General features: G+C 38.0%; 1 protein-coding gene across 6 annotated transcripts in view; it reads right to left on the minus strand.

Moving 5' to 3' along the window:
• Positions 1-297: 297 nt before the first annotated feature.
• Positions 298-19574, minus strand: part of CDH17 (cadherin 17) — a gene marked incomplete at its 5' end in the record, with an annotated part of 100093 nt that continues 80816 nt past the window's right edge. For 4 of the 6 annotated variants that reach the window (XM_082433419.1, XM_082433421.1, XM_082433417.1 and 1 more), the window contains 5 exons: positions 1118-4327; positions 4462-4578; positions 9165-9404; positions 11547-11677; positions 14742-14986. In XM_082433419.1, the coding sequence (XP_082289545.1) occupies positions 4095-4327; positions 4462-4578; positions 9165-9404; positions 11547-11677; positions 14742-14986 (966 nt within the window). In that variant the 3' untranslated portion in view covers positions 1118-4094. Of the gene's footprint in view, positions 4328-4461; positions 4579-9164; positions 9405-11546; positions 11678-14741; positions 14987-19574 lie in introns of all 6 variants that reach the window. The other 2 variants (XM_082433420.1, XM_082433422.1) reach the window with 1 other exon arrangement.

Below are 19574 nucleotides of genomic sequence, written 5' to 3' on the forward strand. Positions count from 1 at the left end.
TAATGTTGAATGCTTTCAAGCCTCGAATCAGGAGCCAGAAAACAGCTACAGGGCCTCAAAATGCTTCCAAATCTCTAAGGTTTTCTTATTTAAAATTTTAAAATTCCTAGTGTATCTGCCTTGAACACCCCAATCCACAGTCATGAGCACAGGGAATTTTTATTTCATTGTGGACCCCCTCTTTATGGGTTAATTCTACATGGGAGGCAATTTTGATAAATGACAGATAACCATTGTTATCTAGTCCTTCCCTCAACAAATGCAGAGAACCAGGAAGCAGAGACAAAGAGATCCAAGAAACAAAACCAAAGCCAATGTTTATTCTTGATTTTTGTCACTACATCTTTTGTGCTTCTTTATCTTCCTCTACTGTTAAATATATAATAACCGAAACTTTACTAATATACACATAAAGAAAACATGCGCAGCATGCGAGCATGGTAGGTAGTGAGTAAACAGGTTAGCGGCTGGTGTTGGCACCAGGGTTTATGAAGCAGGCCTCTGCATGGTCTGCAGTGAGTTCATGCTGTTCCCAAGTGCAAAATCCTCCAACGAAAAGCAACATAAGCCACGTGGGGCTAAAGGAGTCTAATAACAACAAAGAGTTTCTGTTCAAACTAAGGGACAGGTCTGCGCTTTAACTTTTTTCCTGAGACTTAGCTTTGTTCTTTCCTCCAACAAATGTTTTAAAATTAGTGAAATACCAAAGGAGATATGGAGGAAGGAGACACGGGATGGAATTAGAAAAAGCATAAATGGAATCCAGGATGTGCTGTGATGGATGACTGATAGATCTCTTGACGAAGAAAAAGATGCACAGAGTATTTCATCAGCCCCTCTTTCCCTAAGAGGGAAAAGCACATACATTTTTGTGTTTGGATAAATAGCTAAGGCTTTTGCAGGGTGGAAAAGTGTCATGAGAAAATGGAAAATATCTCTAATGTCTATAGCACATGAAATATCTAAGAGTAATAAAATAGTAAAGGGCAAGAGGGTATATCATAAAAAATTATAGTGCACATGTTGGATGAAAAGCAAAATTATGGGATTAAATGGTTGTGTTACTGAAATAGCACTTGGTACATAGACTCAAACATTCCTTTTCATATTCAGTTTCTCAGAGGCTTGACTTCAGATGCTTGAGCACTTTCAACATTATGTTGGCCTTTATTCTTCTTTATCTGGAAAAACACAACTGCTAAAATTATACCTAAAAGAGAAAATTCAGAGTCAAATAGATGGAGTCTTAAAATGTATTGTCACATTCATTTATAAAGTAGCACCCACATAGGAAAAAATGACTCATATAATTTCATTTTTGTTTGTGGTTCAACAAAGTTTCATTGTCCTGGTGATTAAGGGATTCTAGGCATGGGCTTTCTTGGATAAGTAAGCTTACCACTTATCTTGCTGTCAGTAAGTATGTAACAAGTCCCAAGTCATATCGAAGCTGGTGGTGATTGCTGGGTCTCTATCAAGGAATATAGGACCTAATGCCTGCACTACCCTGAAGACTAAGTGTATGAGCATCGGACAGAATTCCTGAACTTCAGACACAGTCAATAAGTGTTGATTCCAGTTCTTCTTCCTCTTCCCTAGAGGAAGTAGTCCAATGAGAAAAACCAGAAAGCTGTTCTTAGACCAATTCACCTACCTAAAGCCTACTTTCACCATGTCCACATCAAGTATTACATTTTCTTTGCCATCTTCCTCATCACTCTAGCTTGAGTAGACTACCTAACCTCTCTGGTTTCCCCCATCTCTGACTTCCTACAAAATTACATTGTGCATTTTAGCACTAAATGTATACTATAAATCAGAGACTTATCTGGAAAAGTAAGTTGTTTTTAAGAAATTAACTTGTCAGTAAGTTTACAAGAGGAATCATGGCAAAAAAGACTGGTTGCTCAGAAGCCCGTTAAGAATCTTGCAATAATCCCAACCCTCCTAATTTTGAAAAAAGTAAGGATATGAAACTACAAGATCCTATCTTTAGATCACCAAACTCATCCAATCTTTAACTTGTGGTAAAATTATGAGAGTAAATGGTCATGTTAGAAAACCATGGCATATAAACTCAAAAATCCTTTCAAGATGAGAGGACAAATAGAATAAGAAAAGGCATAGAGGTAGAGGGGAGTTTGATAAGTGAGTAAACCTCAAAAGCCAGCTCAATTAGTATAAAAGGTGTGCACCAAACTGTGGTTCTCAAAGAGAAATGATGGTCACCATGCAATATTAGGATGCACAATGGTCATGTCACAAAGGCCCTTCTATGTCATAATAATGAGGAATTCGAATGGAAGGGTATAAAGAAATGAGATCCCTTTTAGAGATGTGAATCAGAGTCCAATGTGGTAGATTGGATGGCAGCAGAAAAGACGAGATGCCAAGAGAGCAATTAAGAAGACTTAGAATAATCCCAGCTCTTCCTTTAAAAGAGAAAGGATGTGGAACTGTATAAACCCCTTTACACAGGTGAATTGATGAAGTATCTACTTTTTATTTTTAATACATCTTTTTTGGAGTATAATTGCTTCCTAATGCTGTGTTAGTTTCTGTTGTATAACAAAATGAATCAGCCATATGCATACATATATCCCCATATCCCCTCCCTCTTGAGCCTCCCTCCCACCCTCCTTATCCCATCCCTCTAGGTTTCGCAAAGCACCGAGCTGATCTCCCTGTGCTATGCTGCTGCATCCCACTAGCCATCTATTTTACATTTGGTAGTGTACATATGTTGATGCTACTCTCACTTCACCCCAGCTTCCCCCTCACCACCCTGTGTCCTCAAGTCCATCCTCTATGTCTACGTCTTTATTCCTGCCCTGCCACTAGGTTCATCAGTACCATTTTTTTTTTTTTTCGATTCCATATATACATATACGTTAGCATACAGTATTTGTTTTTCTCTTTCTGACTTACTTCACTCTGTATGACAGACTCTAGGTCCACCCACCTCACTACAAATAACTCAATTTCGTTTCTTTTCATGGCTGAGTAATATTCCATTGTATATATGTGCCACATCTTCTTTATCCATTCATCTGTTGATGGACACTTAGGTTGCTTCCATGTCCTGGCTATTGTAAATAGTGCTGCAATGAACATTGGGGTACATGTCTCTTTTTGAATTATGGTTTTCTCAGGGTATATGCCCAGTAGTGGGATTGCTGGGTCATATGGTAGTTCTATTTTTAGTTTTTAAAGGAACCTCCATACTGTTCTCCATAGTGGTTGTATCAATTTACATTTCCACCAACAGTGCAGGAGGGTTCCCTTTTCACCACACCCTTTCCAGCATTCATTGTTTATAGATTTTTTGATGATGGCCATTCCCACTGGCGTGAGGTGATACCTCATTGTAGTTTTGATTTGCATTTCTCTAACAATTAGTGATTTTGAGCATCTTTTCATGTGCCTCTTGGCCACCTATATGTCTTCTTTGGTGATATACAAGTAGCTCATGGAGCTCAACAGCAAAAAAACAAACAACTCAATTAAAAAATGGGCAGAAGAAGTATCTACTTCTAATACTTAACTTGTGGTGAGGACACCAGTTGAAAGAGGGTAAGGACTACAGTAGGCACTGAGCTGTTTACAAAAAAGAAGACAGGGAACTCTGCTGTCTAGCCGGGCCAGGGGCCATGGCAGAGTGAGGCCTGTGATGCAGTGGAATTATTCTGAGATAATAAAGAATCAAGGCCCGCAGTCACAAAACATAAAAAGGGGAGTTCTGCAAACTTTCAGGTATGCCAGCATCTCCACTGGAAGGCTAGCTTCTACCTATTCCAACAATGGCAGACTAGACCATAAGCTCTGTGAGTGAAGGATCTGTGTATGTCTGTCACTGTGTTCCCCACCAAGCACAGTGCCTGACACATAGCAGAGGCACAGCTACTGCATTTCTTTCTCTTTCATCATGAAAACTTGGTAACTAGGCATAAAATACATTAATTTATTCTTTAAAGCCTCTTATGCTGTATTTCCCAAACTAACCAGCAAGGCAGTGATAGGTAGAGGGTGGTACTAAAGCAGTAGCTCCCAATCAGGAAAGTTGGATATGGTTTACTGGTGATCTATATTCTTGGTTATTGCCTAGATTGCCATTTGAGCAGTCCCAGACCAGTCCATGAAGTCAGACCCTGATGTGAGCTTATGTTTCCAAGGCCCAGAACAGAAATCCTTGAATCTGAGAAATTATACTCACCAATGACCAAAAAGGTGGTAAGGAGTACACCAACTGTCACGCCCACAGTGGGTATCCCAGGCATGTGACCTGCTGGTTGGAAACACCTATCTTCCACACACTTGCAGAAAGTAACTGAAAAACAGAACAATATTTGATAGATAAATTTTCTAGCGAACAATTGCAGAATCCCATCTCAAAGACAAGAATTCCTACAAACTACCATATTGACAGACATTATCCCAAGTTGCCTGCAGCAAAATATCTACCTGGTAAAGAGACAGTCCCTTCCAAGGGTGGCCGACCACCGTCATTGATGCGGACTGGGATGTGGTAAACTCTCTCCTCAAAGCCCGTGTGCTTGGTGGAGAGGCTGGCATGAGTTCCTGTCAGAATAGGGAAAAAATGACTGACATGAAAACACAACTGTAGGCCCCTGGATGAGCAGGAATAAAGCTCATCTCTGTATCATATAATACTAAAGTTGACTGGGAAATGGTTAGATATAAGTATGAGTTAAACTACCAAAAGTATCACCACTCCACAGGTACCCTCCATAATGTCAAAAAGGATGCTAAAGCATCCTTCAAGTTCTCAATTCATGACTTCTCTGTAGAAATGAATACTAAATATAGTAGGTTGTCATTACTCATGGTAGTTATGTTCTATATAGTGACCGCAAACACTGAATTAGAAAGAGAAAACATATTTGAAAAAATAACTGCTAACTTTTTTCCAAATTTGATGAAAAGTCTAAATCCTCAGATCCAAGAAGACAGACAAATCTTAGGAAAAAGAAAAATGAACAAAACTACACCAAGTCACATAATACTCAAATTACTTAAAACTAGTGAAAAAGAAAATCTTAAAGACATCCAGAGAAAAAAGACACATGACATTCAAAGAAATGAAGAAGAAACAATACAATCCAGAACACAATGGAGAAATATCTTTAAAGTACTCAAAGAAAAAAGTCTCAATAAGTTTAAAAATATTCCAGTCAAATGTTCTCTGTTCACTACAGAATTAAATTAGAAATCAGTAACCAGGAATATGTGGGAAATCCCCACATATATGAGAACTAAATAGCCCACTTCTAAATAAACCATGTGTCACAGGAGAAATCTAAAGGGAAATTAGAAAGTATTTTGAACTGAATGAAAATGAAAACATATCAAACTTTATAGAATACAGCTAACATGACACTAAGAGATAAATTTAAAGCACCAAATGCCTGTGTTAACAAAGAAAAAGTTCTCAATTGCCTCAGCTTCCATCTAAATAAAAATAGAACCAGAAGAAAAAGCTAAATACAACATAAGAAGAATAAAGGAAATAACAAAGATCTGAACAATTAAATACAAAACAAAAAAATAGAGCAAAATCAATGAAACCAAAAGCTGGTTCATTGAGAATATATCAACAAAATTAATAACCTCTAGCCAGCTTGATCAGGACCAAAAAAGAGGCAAAATTTTCCAATATCAGAATGAGGTGATATCACTATATATTCTGCAGATATTAAAAGAATAATAAAATAACATTATGAATAACTTTGTGCCAATAAATTAGACAAATCAAATGAAATAGAGAAATTATTTGAAAGAAACAAACTAACAAGCTCAACCAAAAATAAATCTATAACTTGAGTAGCCCTATATCTATTAAAGAAATTGAACTTGTAGTTAACTTATGGTAAGGACACCAGTTGAAAGAGGGTAAGGACTACAGTAGGCACTGAGTCCTACTGTAGAAAACTTTGGGCCAGAAACCTTCACTGGTGAATTCTATCAAACATTAAGGAAGAAATAAAAAACAATTTTACACAAACTTCCAGGTAATTGAAGAAGTAGAACCCTTCCTAACTCATTCTATGAAGCCAGCACTACTCTGATACCAAAATCAGATGAAGACACTGCAAGAAGAGAAAAATACAGACCAATATCCCTTATGAATATAGATAGAAATATCCTTAAAATTTTAGCAGATAAAATCCAACCGCATATAAAAATGCTAATATTTCACCACCAAGTAAGCTTTATCCCAGGAAGAGAAGACTGAATTAACATCCAAAAGTTGATTGATATACTTCTCCAGTTAACAGACAAAAACAACAACAACCAAAACCCCAAATCAACCATACAATCATCTCAATAGATGCAGAAAAAAACGCTGAAATTTTTAGCACCCATTCCTAATTTTAAAAAACCAAAAAACACCTCTCAGCAAGTTAAGAATAGAATATAAAGTCCTTAGTCTGATAAAGGGCATCTACAAAAAACCTATAGCTAACTTTATACTTAATGGTGAAAGACTATTAATGCCTTCTCCCTAAGATCAGGAACAAGCTAAGTTGTTTCTGCTCTCACTACCTTCATTCAATATTGTCCTGAAGATTTTAGCCTCTAAGAAAGCAAGCTAAAGATATAAAAGCCATCCAGACTGGAAAGGAAATAAAACATAATTCACAGACAACATGACTGTCTATGTAGAAAATCTATGAATATGTAAGAAAAAGAGGGAGAGAGAACTTACAAGTGAGGTCAGCAATATTATAGGCTACAAGATCAATATACAAAAATCATCAATTATATTTCCACATCCTGGAATTACTTAAAAATTTTAAATTTTTAAATATTTAAAATAGCATAAACATATGAAATGCTTAGGGGAAATTCTATAAGAACTATACATTGAAAATTAAAACACATTGCTCAGAGAAAGTAACGAAGACTTAAATACGTGGAGACATAATCATATTCATGGATTGGAAAATTTGATTTTGTTCAGATGTAAATTCTCCCCCAAATTCAGCTATAGATTCACACAATCTCAATCACAATCTGCATAGGTTTTTTGGGTAGAAATAGACAAGTTCAATTCTAAAATTTATATAGAAATGCAAAATAAATGTTTTGAAAAAGAACAAAGCAAGGACATTTACACTACCTGATTTCAAGTCTTACTATTGAGCTGCAGTAATCAAAACATTAGAGTATTGCTATAAGGACAAAGAGATCAGTGAAACAGAAAAGAAAGTCCAGAAATGGACTCATATATATGTGGTCACCTGATTTTTGACAAAGCTGCCAAGATAATTCAATGTGAAAAGGATATTTTCAATAAATAGTGTTTAAACAATTAGATAGCCATAACTGTAAAAGCTAAAACTATAAGACCTCTGGCAGAAAAAAAATTAGAAAAATTTAGTGACCTTGGCAAAAATTTCTTAATACCCAAAATAGTCACAAATTATAGAAGAAAAAAATCAGTAAACCAGATGTCATCAAAAAATTTTAATTTGCTCTTCAAAAGGCACTGTTACAAAATAAAAACATAAGCCATGGCCTGGGAAAAAATATTTATAAACATATATCTGACAAAGAACTTGAATCTAGACTATATAAAGAATGTTTATGACGCAACAACAGAAGCCAAACTGCTAAATATTTTAAGCAGGCACAATATTTGACCAGACATTACACCAGTGAAGATATATGGATGGCAAATAAGCATATGAAAAGATGTTCAACACCATTAGTCATTAAGAAAATATAAATTAAAACCATAATGAAATACTACACTCTCACTACAATGGCTAAAATTAAAAAGACTGAGCATAGCAAGCATTGGGAAGAATACTAAGCAACTAGAATTCTCATTCACTGGTGGGAATGTAAAATGTTACAGACTATTCGGGAAGCAATTTGATATTCTCTTAAAAATTGGACTGTATAGCTACCACATGATGACTTGTAGGTATTTAACCAAGAAAAATGAAAACATAGCTCCTACAAAGCATTTGTTCACAAATGTTCATAGCAGCTTTATTTGAAATAGCAAAACTTGGAAGCAATTTAAGTAATAATCAATATGTTAATGAATAATAAATCATGATATAGTCATACAATGGAATACTACTCTACAATATAAAGGAGTGAAGTGTTGATATATGCAACAACATGGTGAAATCCCCAAATAAGTATACTAAGTGATATTCGCCAAACAAAAAAAGAGTACATGCTCTTATTTTATTTAGATAAAATTCTTGAAAATGCAAACGAATCTATAGTGACAGGAAGCAGATCAGTGATTACCTGGGGGTGAGGGATGGACAGTGTGGGGTGGAAAATAGGGATTGCAGCAGAGCATGAATAAAACTTTGGGGGTGGTGGAACTGTTCTTATCTGATTGTGCTGATGGCTTCAATAGTATATACATATATTGATTTTTATAAAATTGTACGCTTTAAATATGTGCTGTTAATTGTAAGTCAATTACATTTCAGTAAAGCTCTTTTTGAAAATCATGATGAGCGGGTTTCCCTAGTGCGCAGTGGTTAAGAGTCCACCTGCCAATGCAGGGGACACGGGTTCGAGCCCTGGTCCGGGAAGATCCCACATGCCGTGGAGCAACTAAGCCCATGTGCCACAATACTGAGCCTGCACTCTAGAGCCCACGTGCCACAACTACTGAGCCCGTGCACCACAACTACTGAAGCCCTCATGCCTAGAGCCCATGCTCGGCAACAAGAGAAGCCACCGCAATGAGAAGCCCATGTGCCGCAACCAAGAGTAGCCCCCGCTCGCCGCAACTAGAGAAAGCCCGCGCAGCAAGGAAGACCCAACACAGCCAAAAATAAAAATAAATAAAATAAATAAATTTATTTTTAAAAAAATCATGATGAAACCTGTTTCTCAGCTGCCGCTGGAAATTTTGCAATGCTGCTCTGATCGTCCAACTACTCATGTACACTAAGAGAGATGTTGTGTATTAACAATCTTTCTTTCCTCCAAACCCCGGGGGCTTTCAACCCTCTGGAGAGCTTGCCTGTGCAAGTTTCCACAGCAGGAACTTCCTTCCTGGAGCGTGGAAGAAAGCTCTGTGTTGAGTGCTGCATGCATACCAAGGCAAATAAAAACTCACTCCATCGCCCATCAGTGTTTTTCTCGATGTTCTTTTGACAACTCACCATTGATTTTGGAAACTTCCCAGTCTTTTTGTAAGCTTTCACTGCCAAGGGAAAATGTAAAGTGTCGACCCCGAAATGACTGCTGATCATCATCAGTGGCCTCGAAAATGAGACTTTCGGGTGCTTTAGGGGGATGGCAGAAGAACAAGCCTGTGTACTCCTTGGCCAGCCGCGGCGGGTTGTCGTTCACATCCGTGAGGGTCAGGTGGAATTGCGCCATGGAGCTTAAGGAGGATCCACCTAAGGAATTGAACCATTGAAATAGGGTATCTGCTTTCTCATTCTCCTCTCAATAAGAAAGGATATTTCCTTTTCTTTAAACAAGAATTTACAATCCAGACCTAGTTTCGTTTTCTGCTTAGAAAGTCTTGATAATAAGAAGAATTATGTGCTAATATTTTATATACATTACTTCAAAACAACACTGGTGTACATTTACAGATGAGAAGACAGGCTCAGAGAAGTTGTGTGACTTGCCCAAGGTCACGTAGCGGTAGAGAGGCTTCCAACCCAGGGGATCTGACTCTAGAGCCCACACCTTTAATTGCTCAACACTGACTTAGGCATGTTCGTTAAGTTTTCTAAGGCTCATTTCTTCAGCTGTAAAACGTGACTTTATGAGGATCTGACATGTATTCTTAGAAAATTGTACAGAGCTGTACAAATGTTATTTGCTGTGGTATTGCGGAGAAAATTTTGACCTCTGTAGCCTGAACAATTGGTAACTGTGTGATCATGGGCAAGTTACTTCTCAGTACCTTGGTTTCTTCATACATCAAATACGGTCAATAATAGTACCTACCCCCATAGTGTTGTATGAGGGGTAAGTGCTTAGAACAGGATGGTCAGTACAACGTAAACACTTACTATTCTCATTCTCCCTGATGTTTCTAGAATTTCTGACTCCGAGCTGCTTCAATTACGGTAAACCCTATTTGCCTGCTTTTCTTGTCAGCCGTCTCCTTAACCAAAGGAGGAAGTCATTTCATCAATGTGTATCATTTCAGGGCCAACAACTGCAAACAGAGCAGGGTTTTGAACCCTGGTTTTGATTCATGAAACTTCTAAAATGTGAGAGGCCTTTAGGACACATCTAAAGCGAAGTGCTGACACCACAATACATTTTAGCGGAAGGGACAGCACAAAGGCTTAGCCAGAAACTTCCTGCTGATTAAATCAGGAACTTTTAAATTGAGAGTTAAATTTATAGAGTGTGATAGTGGTATGTGCTAGAAGCACATCAACTAGAAGTAAGAGAGAGAGCCAGTCCCCGACCTGCCTCAGCGAGGCCGGTCCACTCACACACACCATTCCAAGTTCGACACACGCTTCTGCATGTCTACCCTCATTGGTTTAACGTGACTGCAGTACTTTTGTTTTTCTTCATCTTTTCACAGACAGGGACCATTTTCATGATTCCCACCTATTGGAATGTTCCACATTCCAGCTCCCAACCCTGGGCTTCACATTTTGAAAGTTTCCTTCTTTGGTATAAAACTATATTTATTTAGTCATAATTTGTTCAATTCTAATTTTTTGGTAAACCAGGCAGATATATTTGTCTAATTAGAGGCTCTGACCAGCATAAGATCAACAGAATCCCGACTCCAAGTTGGAAAATTCCATTTAAACGTAAAGAAACTCAGTGTTTTAATCACAAGCCTTATCCCTGGTAAGCATAATATTCCTGTGAGTTTATTTTTATAGATTATATAAGATTCAAACATCCTTGGCTTATCTTTATAATACATCTTTCCTTTCAAAAGTTCACCCGGTTTCATCAAAACAGATATCCAGGGCCACCCAAATCTACCAAATCAGAATCTGCCAGGTGAATTCCTATCTGTATTGAACAAGCTCCCGGGTGATTCTGGCATATATAAAGTTGAGAACATTGAACAAAACATTTTATGTTTCAAAAGGATGAGACCTCGGTCACTGCAGTTTAAGCCTGAAGGAACAAGTAATAGTCTAGGTCAGCAGGGCAGTGGTTTGACCCTGCTCCCTGGAGAAACCCACAGCCACTTTGGAGGAAGGGAGGTAGCTCAGTGGGGACACAGGAACCATCCTAGAAGCTGTGGTCCCTTCAGGACACCCCAGAGTGAGCAGCAGCCCTGAAGCCTAGCCAGCCTCCAGGTGCATCCCTGCCTGAAAGAGCCCTGCTACCGGGCATGGGGGTTCTCATCTTGAACAAAACTGAGGTGTGAGCACTTCTCTCCACTTTTGTACCCTTCTCATTTTTCCACTGTAAGATATTCTGACAATTTGACCCAGTTTCCCACCCACCTCACCCTCCTTCCCATTTGTACTGATGTAGCCCCTAATCATTTGTGTTACCTTTTATTTATTATTTTTTAAATTTATTTATCTATTTAGGCTCACCTACTTCTGTTGCCACCACTTGTACCCGATACAGACTTTCAGCTTCCCTGTCCAGCGGAGCCACACTAAAGATCTCGCCGGTGACGGGGTCAATTTTTAGCCAACCTCTCTTGTCACCTCTTAATGAATAACTTTAGTAAGAGAAAAGAGCAAAAGAAAGCCCACGTTACTCTGCATGAAAATGTAAGATAGTTTATGCATCACTATGCTATTATATCAGCACTATTCCTTGCATATTACTGACAACATATTTAAAGAAGCATGATCTAATATTATTACTGCTTTATTTGTATACCATCTGCCTTCAAAGGGAGGATTTGTTCATCCTTACAAAGTGGTTTTTGTACTTGTTTTAAAAGAAAAGGTATAGTCACAAACCCTAGCAGAAAAAAAGTTAAACTTTTCTGGCAATCAAAGATTTTCAATTAAAACAACCTGGAATTATCTTTTTAAATTGATTAGCAAACCGCCCCCTCTCAGAAAACTTGAACACTCATTGGTGGAAATGTGCGAATGGGTGGATACTCAGAGGCTACTGGTGGGTGGCACAGTGAATTCCTCATTCAGCAGACATCTATTGAGGGCTTAGCAAACATCAGGCTGTGGACCAAGAGAGGAGATTACAAAAAGAAGTTCTAGGCCAGTGGAGGAGACAGACACGGAGACAGACAATTCCAGTAAAATGTGGTGAATACAAAGAGGCCATGTGGAATCCCAAATAAGTTAATGGGAACCAGAGAAGTCTTTCTGAAAGAGTAGATGTTAACTAAAGCAAGAAAAAGAAGGATGCTTTAAGCACAAGGAATTGTATGAACTAAGGCTGAGAGGCCAAGGAGTAGCTTAGGGTGTGGAGGCATCAGACATTCCAGCAGTGGTGGGATAAAATATCAATAGGACGCAGTGGATGGCAAAAGATGAAGCCAGAGAGATTGGAAAGAGCTGGATCATGAGTAGCAGTGGGCAGCCAGGGAATGGTGGTAAGCAGGACGGTGACCTAGTCATGTTTGTGTCTTCAGTGGAACTCATTGGTAGGTGTATGAAAGGTGAATTTGAGAGAGACAAGCCTAGAACCCAGGAAAACCAATTTCTATAGCCTTTTGGGAACAACACATCAGAGCCATAAGGATGTCTATATCTTTAGGTCAAAGAATCCCACCTCTGGAAATGTTCTCCAAATAAAAAACAATTGAATAGAAGTTAAAAAAAAGAATTATATACATACATTCAAAACTTTTCTAGAATTAAAAAAAAAAATACTGGAAGCAACCTACATGTCCAGTAATAGGAGAATGATTAAGAAGTTATGATGTGTTAGTTCAAATTAATTTTTCCCCAGTGTTAGAATATTCTATATGCCAAGCACTGTGTTAGGTTATGTGTATGGTCGGTGAATTAAAAATTCCTATGTAGTTGGGATTTCTGAGTAAGACAGACACCCTTTGGAGGGTTTTCAGAGGAGTCACATGATCTGATTTACTTTTTTAAAGACCCACACTCTGATTGCAGTGAATGGACTCAGGGAGGGGTGGAGGAGATGATTATGGTGACCTGGACCATTGCAGAAGTGGTGAGAAGCAGGTGGATTCTGGATATGTTTCAATGAAAGAATCTCTAATATTTACTGATACATTGGATTAGGAGCCCTTGGGTGCTAATGGATTCTAAGTTTGTGGACCTGAAAGAAAGAAAAGAATTAAATTGCTCAGGCTTTGGCAGCTTTGGAGTCATCCTTAATTCTTAACTGACTCATTACTAGCATTCGAACTATTGATTATTCCTCATTCATGAAGTATTTTTTTCATTTGTCTCTTACAGGACACTCCCTTTCTCAGTCTTCTTTCTCATCTTCCTGATTTTAACTTAATAGTACATGCGTTATATCTTTTCCTGGATCCATCTGAGGAATGATCTTAAATGCCTTTGTTTTCTCCACTCATAAACTCAGATTTTTACTCACTTGTCTCTGACTAATAACTTTCATAGCATTCTCATAAGGGAGATAGAAGCATTTGTTAAACAATAAATGGCTGTTAAATTAGGAACATTTTGTGCCTCATCATAATTAGTGACTCTGATGTATGAAGCAGTATCTACACTATCCATACAGTACAACCCAAGTCTTCTTTCCTTTCTCATATTTGTCTTTATGAAAGTTGGCAAGTGCTTGCAGAGCGGAACAGTAGGTGGGATCTTTACTCTGACAGACAATAAGAAAAAGGTCTTGGAACTGATTCCAATTGCCTAAATGATCTTTCAATGGGAGGCAAAACTCCCCTTAAATGTTTAGAGGCACTTAAGGAATTGTCATTCATAACCACATGCATGGGTTTTAAGTCATGCTAAAATATTTGTCATGCCATGGACAGTAGGACTGATGTTATACAATAGAAGCAAAAGATCCTGGTTCAAGTCCTATCTGTGTGCTTATTAACTAGATGATCTTAAAAAGGTTATAGATATTGATACAGATATGGATACATACACATACATATGTTATCTTGGAAAAATTAATTATCATTGTACATATTTAAGGCAAATCTGTGTGGGTTCTATTGCACTGAAAAAAAAAAAGTTTGAGAATTGCTAAGATAGAAAGAGTTACACATCTTGTTTAACCTTCTTAGCCCATGTACTCATCTCTCCAGGGCTGAGTTCTGGAATGAGTCTTGTTGCCCCAGACCTGCTCTCTGCAAAGCTGAGGATCCTATACAACCCCCTTTGAGAAGATTCCCTTCACGCTGTCAGGTGGCTGAGTCTGCCCAGTCAGGTTTTTGCTTTATTCTTCTGTTTAGAACTCCAGTCCGCCTTAGGGGCTGGAACTCTTCCCCAGACCCCGGTCCCATGAATGGTCCAGACAGAGGGCCTAGCTTTGGACAGCCCAGTCTCTAGACCCCACCTCCTGAACTCACCAGCTCTCAGCTGGGACCTGCAGTAGGCAGGCTGGGGTGGAATCTGACCCGCTTCCTGCTTGCCCGAGCCTGGATTCTCACTGATGCCCCCCAGGGTACTGGCACCTGCCAGAACCAAGGGCAGATTCACCAAGTGCACTGGAACATGGCCTCAGATTGCTGGCTGCTCCCTTAGGGGAGAGTCCTGGAGTCAGGCCAGCTTCTCTGCCCCTCCCAGCCCTTCTTCCTCCCCACCATCTGTGGTCACAGCGCGCGGCTAGGCCTGCCCAGCACTGCTCTCCTCTACCTTATGTCCAGACCTTCCGGATCCTTGGCAGTCACGTTGCCCACTTTAGTGCCTTTAGCCACATCCTCACTGACTTTTGTTTGGTATACTTGTTGGGAAAATTGTGGTGCTTCATTCACATCTGTCACAATAAGTCTGAATGTAGCAGAAGAGCTGGCATTGTACTGTACACCAAGCACCAGAGGCTCAGGATTTTCTGCTTGGAACACAATATTGTGAACGGCTACTGCTTCAAAATCAAGAGGCTGTGTAGGGGAAAAAAAGAAGGAAAATTAATTGGGGGATAATTAGCTCTCTTAAGATTCATTCCCTATGTTCCTTGAAAAACGCTTACAGAGCAGCAGTTCTTAATCTAGTGTCAGCAAAAACTTACTTTTCAGGATAATAGAGCCATGGAAAAGTTTTTGCTGCAGGACTTCTCAGGACTTTTAAGATGCTAATATGTGTTCTGACTCTCCTAGAAGAGGAAATCAATGCAGCACTCCTCAAGTTTATTAACCCTGGAGTAATTCATTCATTCAGCAGAAACTTACTGATTCTCTCAAGATGGTTCTCAGAAGTCATTGGGAAACGCTTATGCAGAGATTTTCACATTGGTGGAGGATGATTTCCCAGAAACCTCAAAATAAACCTCAAAATAAAAGACTTTAAACTCATGGAGGGTGGGAGAGGTTAGCAGAGACAATCAAGAGATTGATGGTCTGTTCTGATTCAAGCCATGTCAGACAGGACCAGGAATGAAAATCAAGAAACTAATTTTGGTTTAGTTTGAGGAAGAATTTAACAGTTAGGACTACCCAAGACAGAAAGAGTTGCTTCAAAAAGCAAGTTCCTAACTCTGGAAGCTTTCAAGAATAGGCTTAAACAATGCATGTCAGGCTAGAATAAAAGGACTTAAGTATCATTTAAGCAATTGTTTTTTTTTAAAAATATCACCCAAACGATTGGTTTACATTCTTTTAAGGTTCCTCTCAAGGCAGAATCCATAATTCTATGGGGGAAAAGTCCTAATCCTAGCGTCCTGCTGAGGAGTGAGACAGACCCTAAAGTAGGGCCTCTAAAGGGGGAAAAAAGGGTTTCCTGGGATCCATGAACTCCTAGAAACCAAAATCTAAATATTGTATTGTTAAAAAGAAACAGGAGGCCCAAAATGGGGTCACCTGTGCTAAACCCCATGTCAACAAACCAAAACTTAATACCTAACCTAATGACAGTCTCAACCCCCGCCCAGAAATGCAACCTTTAACCAATCAACCTGGAATTACCTCATCAGAACTAGTGAGGTAATCTGCCCAATAGGCCCTTTTGTTCCCTTTAGGAGGGCAACCTTGCCTGCAACAATGCATTCTTTGCTAATAATTTCCTTTTTCTGCCTCCTTTCTGCCTTTAATAACCTCTCCTTTTCTACAGCTTGGTGGAGGTTCTTTCTATTTGCTAGATTGCTAATGCCCAATCCATTAATTGTTTACTAAAGCCAATTGGATCCTTAAATTTCCTCAGTTGAATTTTTGTTAACATATTTGGTGGCAGTGGTGGGATAGAAGGAGACTTTTACAACAGCTTTGAGGACAATGAGAAACACAGGTGTGGTACCCCTCAAAAACTCTAAGTTCACCGTTGTTCTTGCCATTTCCAAGAGCTGGGGGTAAACCCCTCTGAGCTCCACTCTCTTTGTGTTTAGCTCCTGATCCAATTGGCTTTCCAGTCCAGGGCTCAGTGGGTCAACTTGAGCTGGCAGAGGGTTCGATGCAGAATCTGAGTCCCTAGCCCATTGTTCTGTCTGAAGTTCCCCTCGGTTGTATAGAATCCCTTTCCCTAGTTCCACTCCACAGTCCCCATTTACTGGAGTCTGTTGGCTTAATCCAAGCTGAGAATTGCTGATGGTGTGCACAGCCTTCTCTTGGTCAGTCTGCAGTAACATCTCTTGGTTACCTCTGGTGTGTTACCTCTGGTGTTAAGGTGTACATGTTTGTTTGTCTTATTTTGTGTAGGTAAGGGCTATTGCTAGCAGAGATCTCAGAAGCCAAAAAAAAAAAAAAAAGCTGCAAAATTTGGTGGGTACAGATGGAGCATTTTAGGGCTGTTAGAGTGCTCACCACCTAACTCAAAGACCCCTGTATTAGGATAAATTGATCATAGAACAGGTTAGATTGATACAGACCACCTGCCAACCTAAAGAAAATTTCTGTGCAACAAGGTACAGTACATGGTAAAACAATGCACAATCCCCAAGTCAGTGGCACAGGCCTTTTAGGTATTAGTTCAGCATAGCTAATGGGATCCATAAACTCTAAAGAGTTAAGTGTGCCACCTTCCAGCATACTTGCTTATTTTATGTCTGAAAACTATGTCTCAGGAGCTATAAATACCTACCAAAAAATGGCCAAAATTTTACTAAAGACAACCTAGAATTTTGTGCATAAGAACTTGGCTTGGTAACCATCGGATTGAGGTCCCAAATATGGCTGAACAGAAAGTAATGGAAGTTGAACTCCATTTGCTGCTAAGGGTCCTAGCAAACTGCTGCCAGCCCTCAGGGGAATGACAATGACCATCATGAGGAACGTTCCAATTAGATAAAAGCATTTAAGAATTGCACTTAAAATCAAGGAATACCTATTTTAATTGGCATGCAGAAGCCTACAAAAGACTTAAAAATTCCAAAATAGTGTCATTGAAAATTTCATTGCAAGAGGCTAATAAAAAATTAGAGATATAAAAGGTATCCAAAAAAGACTATAGGACTGACGTAATTCCTAGTGTTCCCCTCCATCCTCCTTTATTAGAATATTCATTCTGGTAATTTTCTGTCTGAATTGCCTCTCCACTCTGAAGAAACTATTAATTAGTTACCTTTTATTAATAAAATAAGAGCTTGGCTTGGCTTTCTGCCTACCTAGGGCAAGCAGGCTGTCAGTTTTTTCCCTTCGCTATCTTTGGGAGTAACTCTGGATCTTGGAAAGGTAGTAACCTTTGCACCCTCTTTGAGGATACCTCTTGGGTCCATGGAGTTCTTTAATACTGCCAGAAACATTTACCATTTAAACAGGCTGAACACTGACAAGCTATTTATGATGTCGTTTAGGTTTCAACCCAATTCCTTGAGGAATCAAGAACAATTCTTTTCATCTTACAAATCTTTGCAAAACTAGATATGCAGCTCTAGAGGAGATTCAAAGTTCACCTATTCCTTTTACCAATCATCTCCAAACCTCCCCTATTTTATCTTAAAAGGCTTATAACTTGCATTCTTTCCCTGTGCCTCTGAGATGTAAATGTTAAAGTACAAACTTCAGGGAGGTAAGTTTTATCAGAAGAAAAACAAAAAGGGGAAAGGTCATTTGAAATTTAGGACCAAAAAAAGCAACTTAAATTCAACTCTTTTAATAACTAGTAAAACAGAAGCGATAAGGTCTCTGCATCCGTCTGTATGTTCGTGTGTGTCTACATATACATGTGTTGCAGATGTATGGTATTGCTAAAACTCATTTACAAAAGAGTTCTATTTAGCTGGCTTAAACAAACAAGCATTTATATAAATTTAGTCTTCATAGAAAGTCTTAAAAATATAATAGAGGCTAATCCAAATGTTTTTCAGGTTTATATATTCTGGGAAAATATTTTATATCAAAGTTAATTTAAAGTTGCTGGTTTGATTAAAATAGAATGTGTCTAGAATTACACTGAATATAATACAGGCACACAAGTTTTATTCTACATGGGTTTATTAGTCAAATAAGTCCATGTTATCTCTGTTACAAAATTTGTCAGCAAAAAATTAAAAAAAAAAAATAGCTTGGGGTGATGGCTGACTTTGTCTAATGTCTCATGAAGTTTTCATGAGTAATCTAAACATACTAGTTGGGAGCAAGTGATTTAGATAGATGGAAGTGGGATAAGAGTTTTTAGGTAACCTTTTTTCTGCAATAATTATATTTTATGGTATGTGTACTTAGTCTCCCAAATCTCTTTAATAACTTACACCCTTAGCATTTTGCTAAATTAAATGATAGAAGTTCATTGAATATCTAGATCACTTCTAAATAATATAAAATACTAAAACATTAATTACTGAACATAGATTTTTACCTACTTTTGGTTTCCTTTTGCAGAGGAACTAAAGATATTTGGCTCTATTAGTATATATGGTTTGTGCCACATTACAAATTTTACTATGAAGAAGCATGTATTTCTAAAAATTATGAAATGTATTCACAAATTTGCTAATCTAAAGAATGCTAGTGTAATAGTTCACAACTGCTTACTAAGTTTTCACTATAAATTAAGGTTTCTAAGGGTTTAGAATTCTAATATATGCAATTTAAAATAATAAGAAACAACTCTGTATGCAAGGAAAATTGGATGTGTTTTTTGTTTTGGAGTTGGTTTTTTTTTTGGTTAAAAGGGTATGAAGTATGGAGATACATTTTGTTGAGGGAAATAAAAGTGATTTTGCTCTAAAGTAAAACTAGTTATTTCAAAATGGGAAGAAAAAAAAAGGACAAACTATGGACATAGGAAGTTAAGAAGAATGAAAGAGAGAAAAAGAAAAAGAGAGGAAGAAAGAGGAAATCTTGTGTGGTCAAGTTGGTTAAAAATTAAATTGTTATTATAAGGGTTTTAAAATAAGATTTAATACCAGTAGTATACTTATGTAAAACTAAAACTTAATTTTCTTTCCTCTGTTAAAAGGACAAAGTTTTATTAGATTTACTAATAAATGAGATCTACTCTTAATAAGAAATTTAAACAAAGTTTTTTCTTTACCTTTAAAATAACCTGCCTGGAAAGCAAAGATTTTGTGTTTTATCAAAATAACTTTTTGGGTTTTAT

The sequence above is a fragment of the Balaenoptera physalus genome (assembly GCF_965194825.1).
Source record: "Balaenoptera physalus genome assembly, chromosome: 17".
NCBI lineage: Eukaryota > Metazoa > Chordata > Mammalia > Artiodactyla > Balaenopteridae > Balaenoptera > Balaenoptera physalus.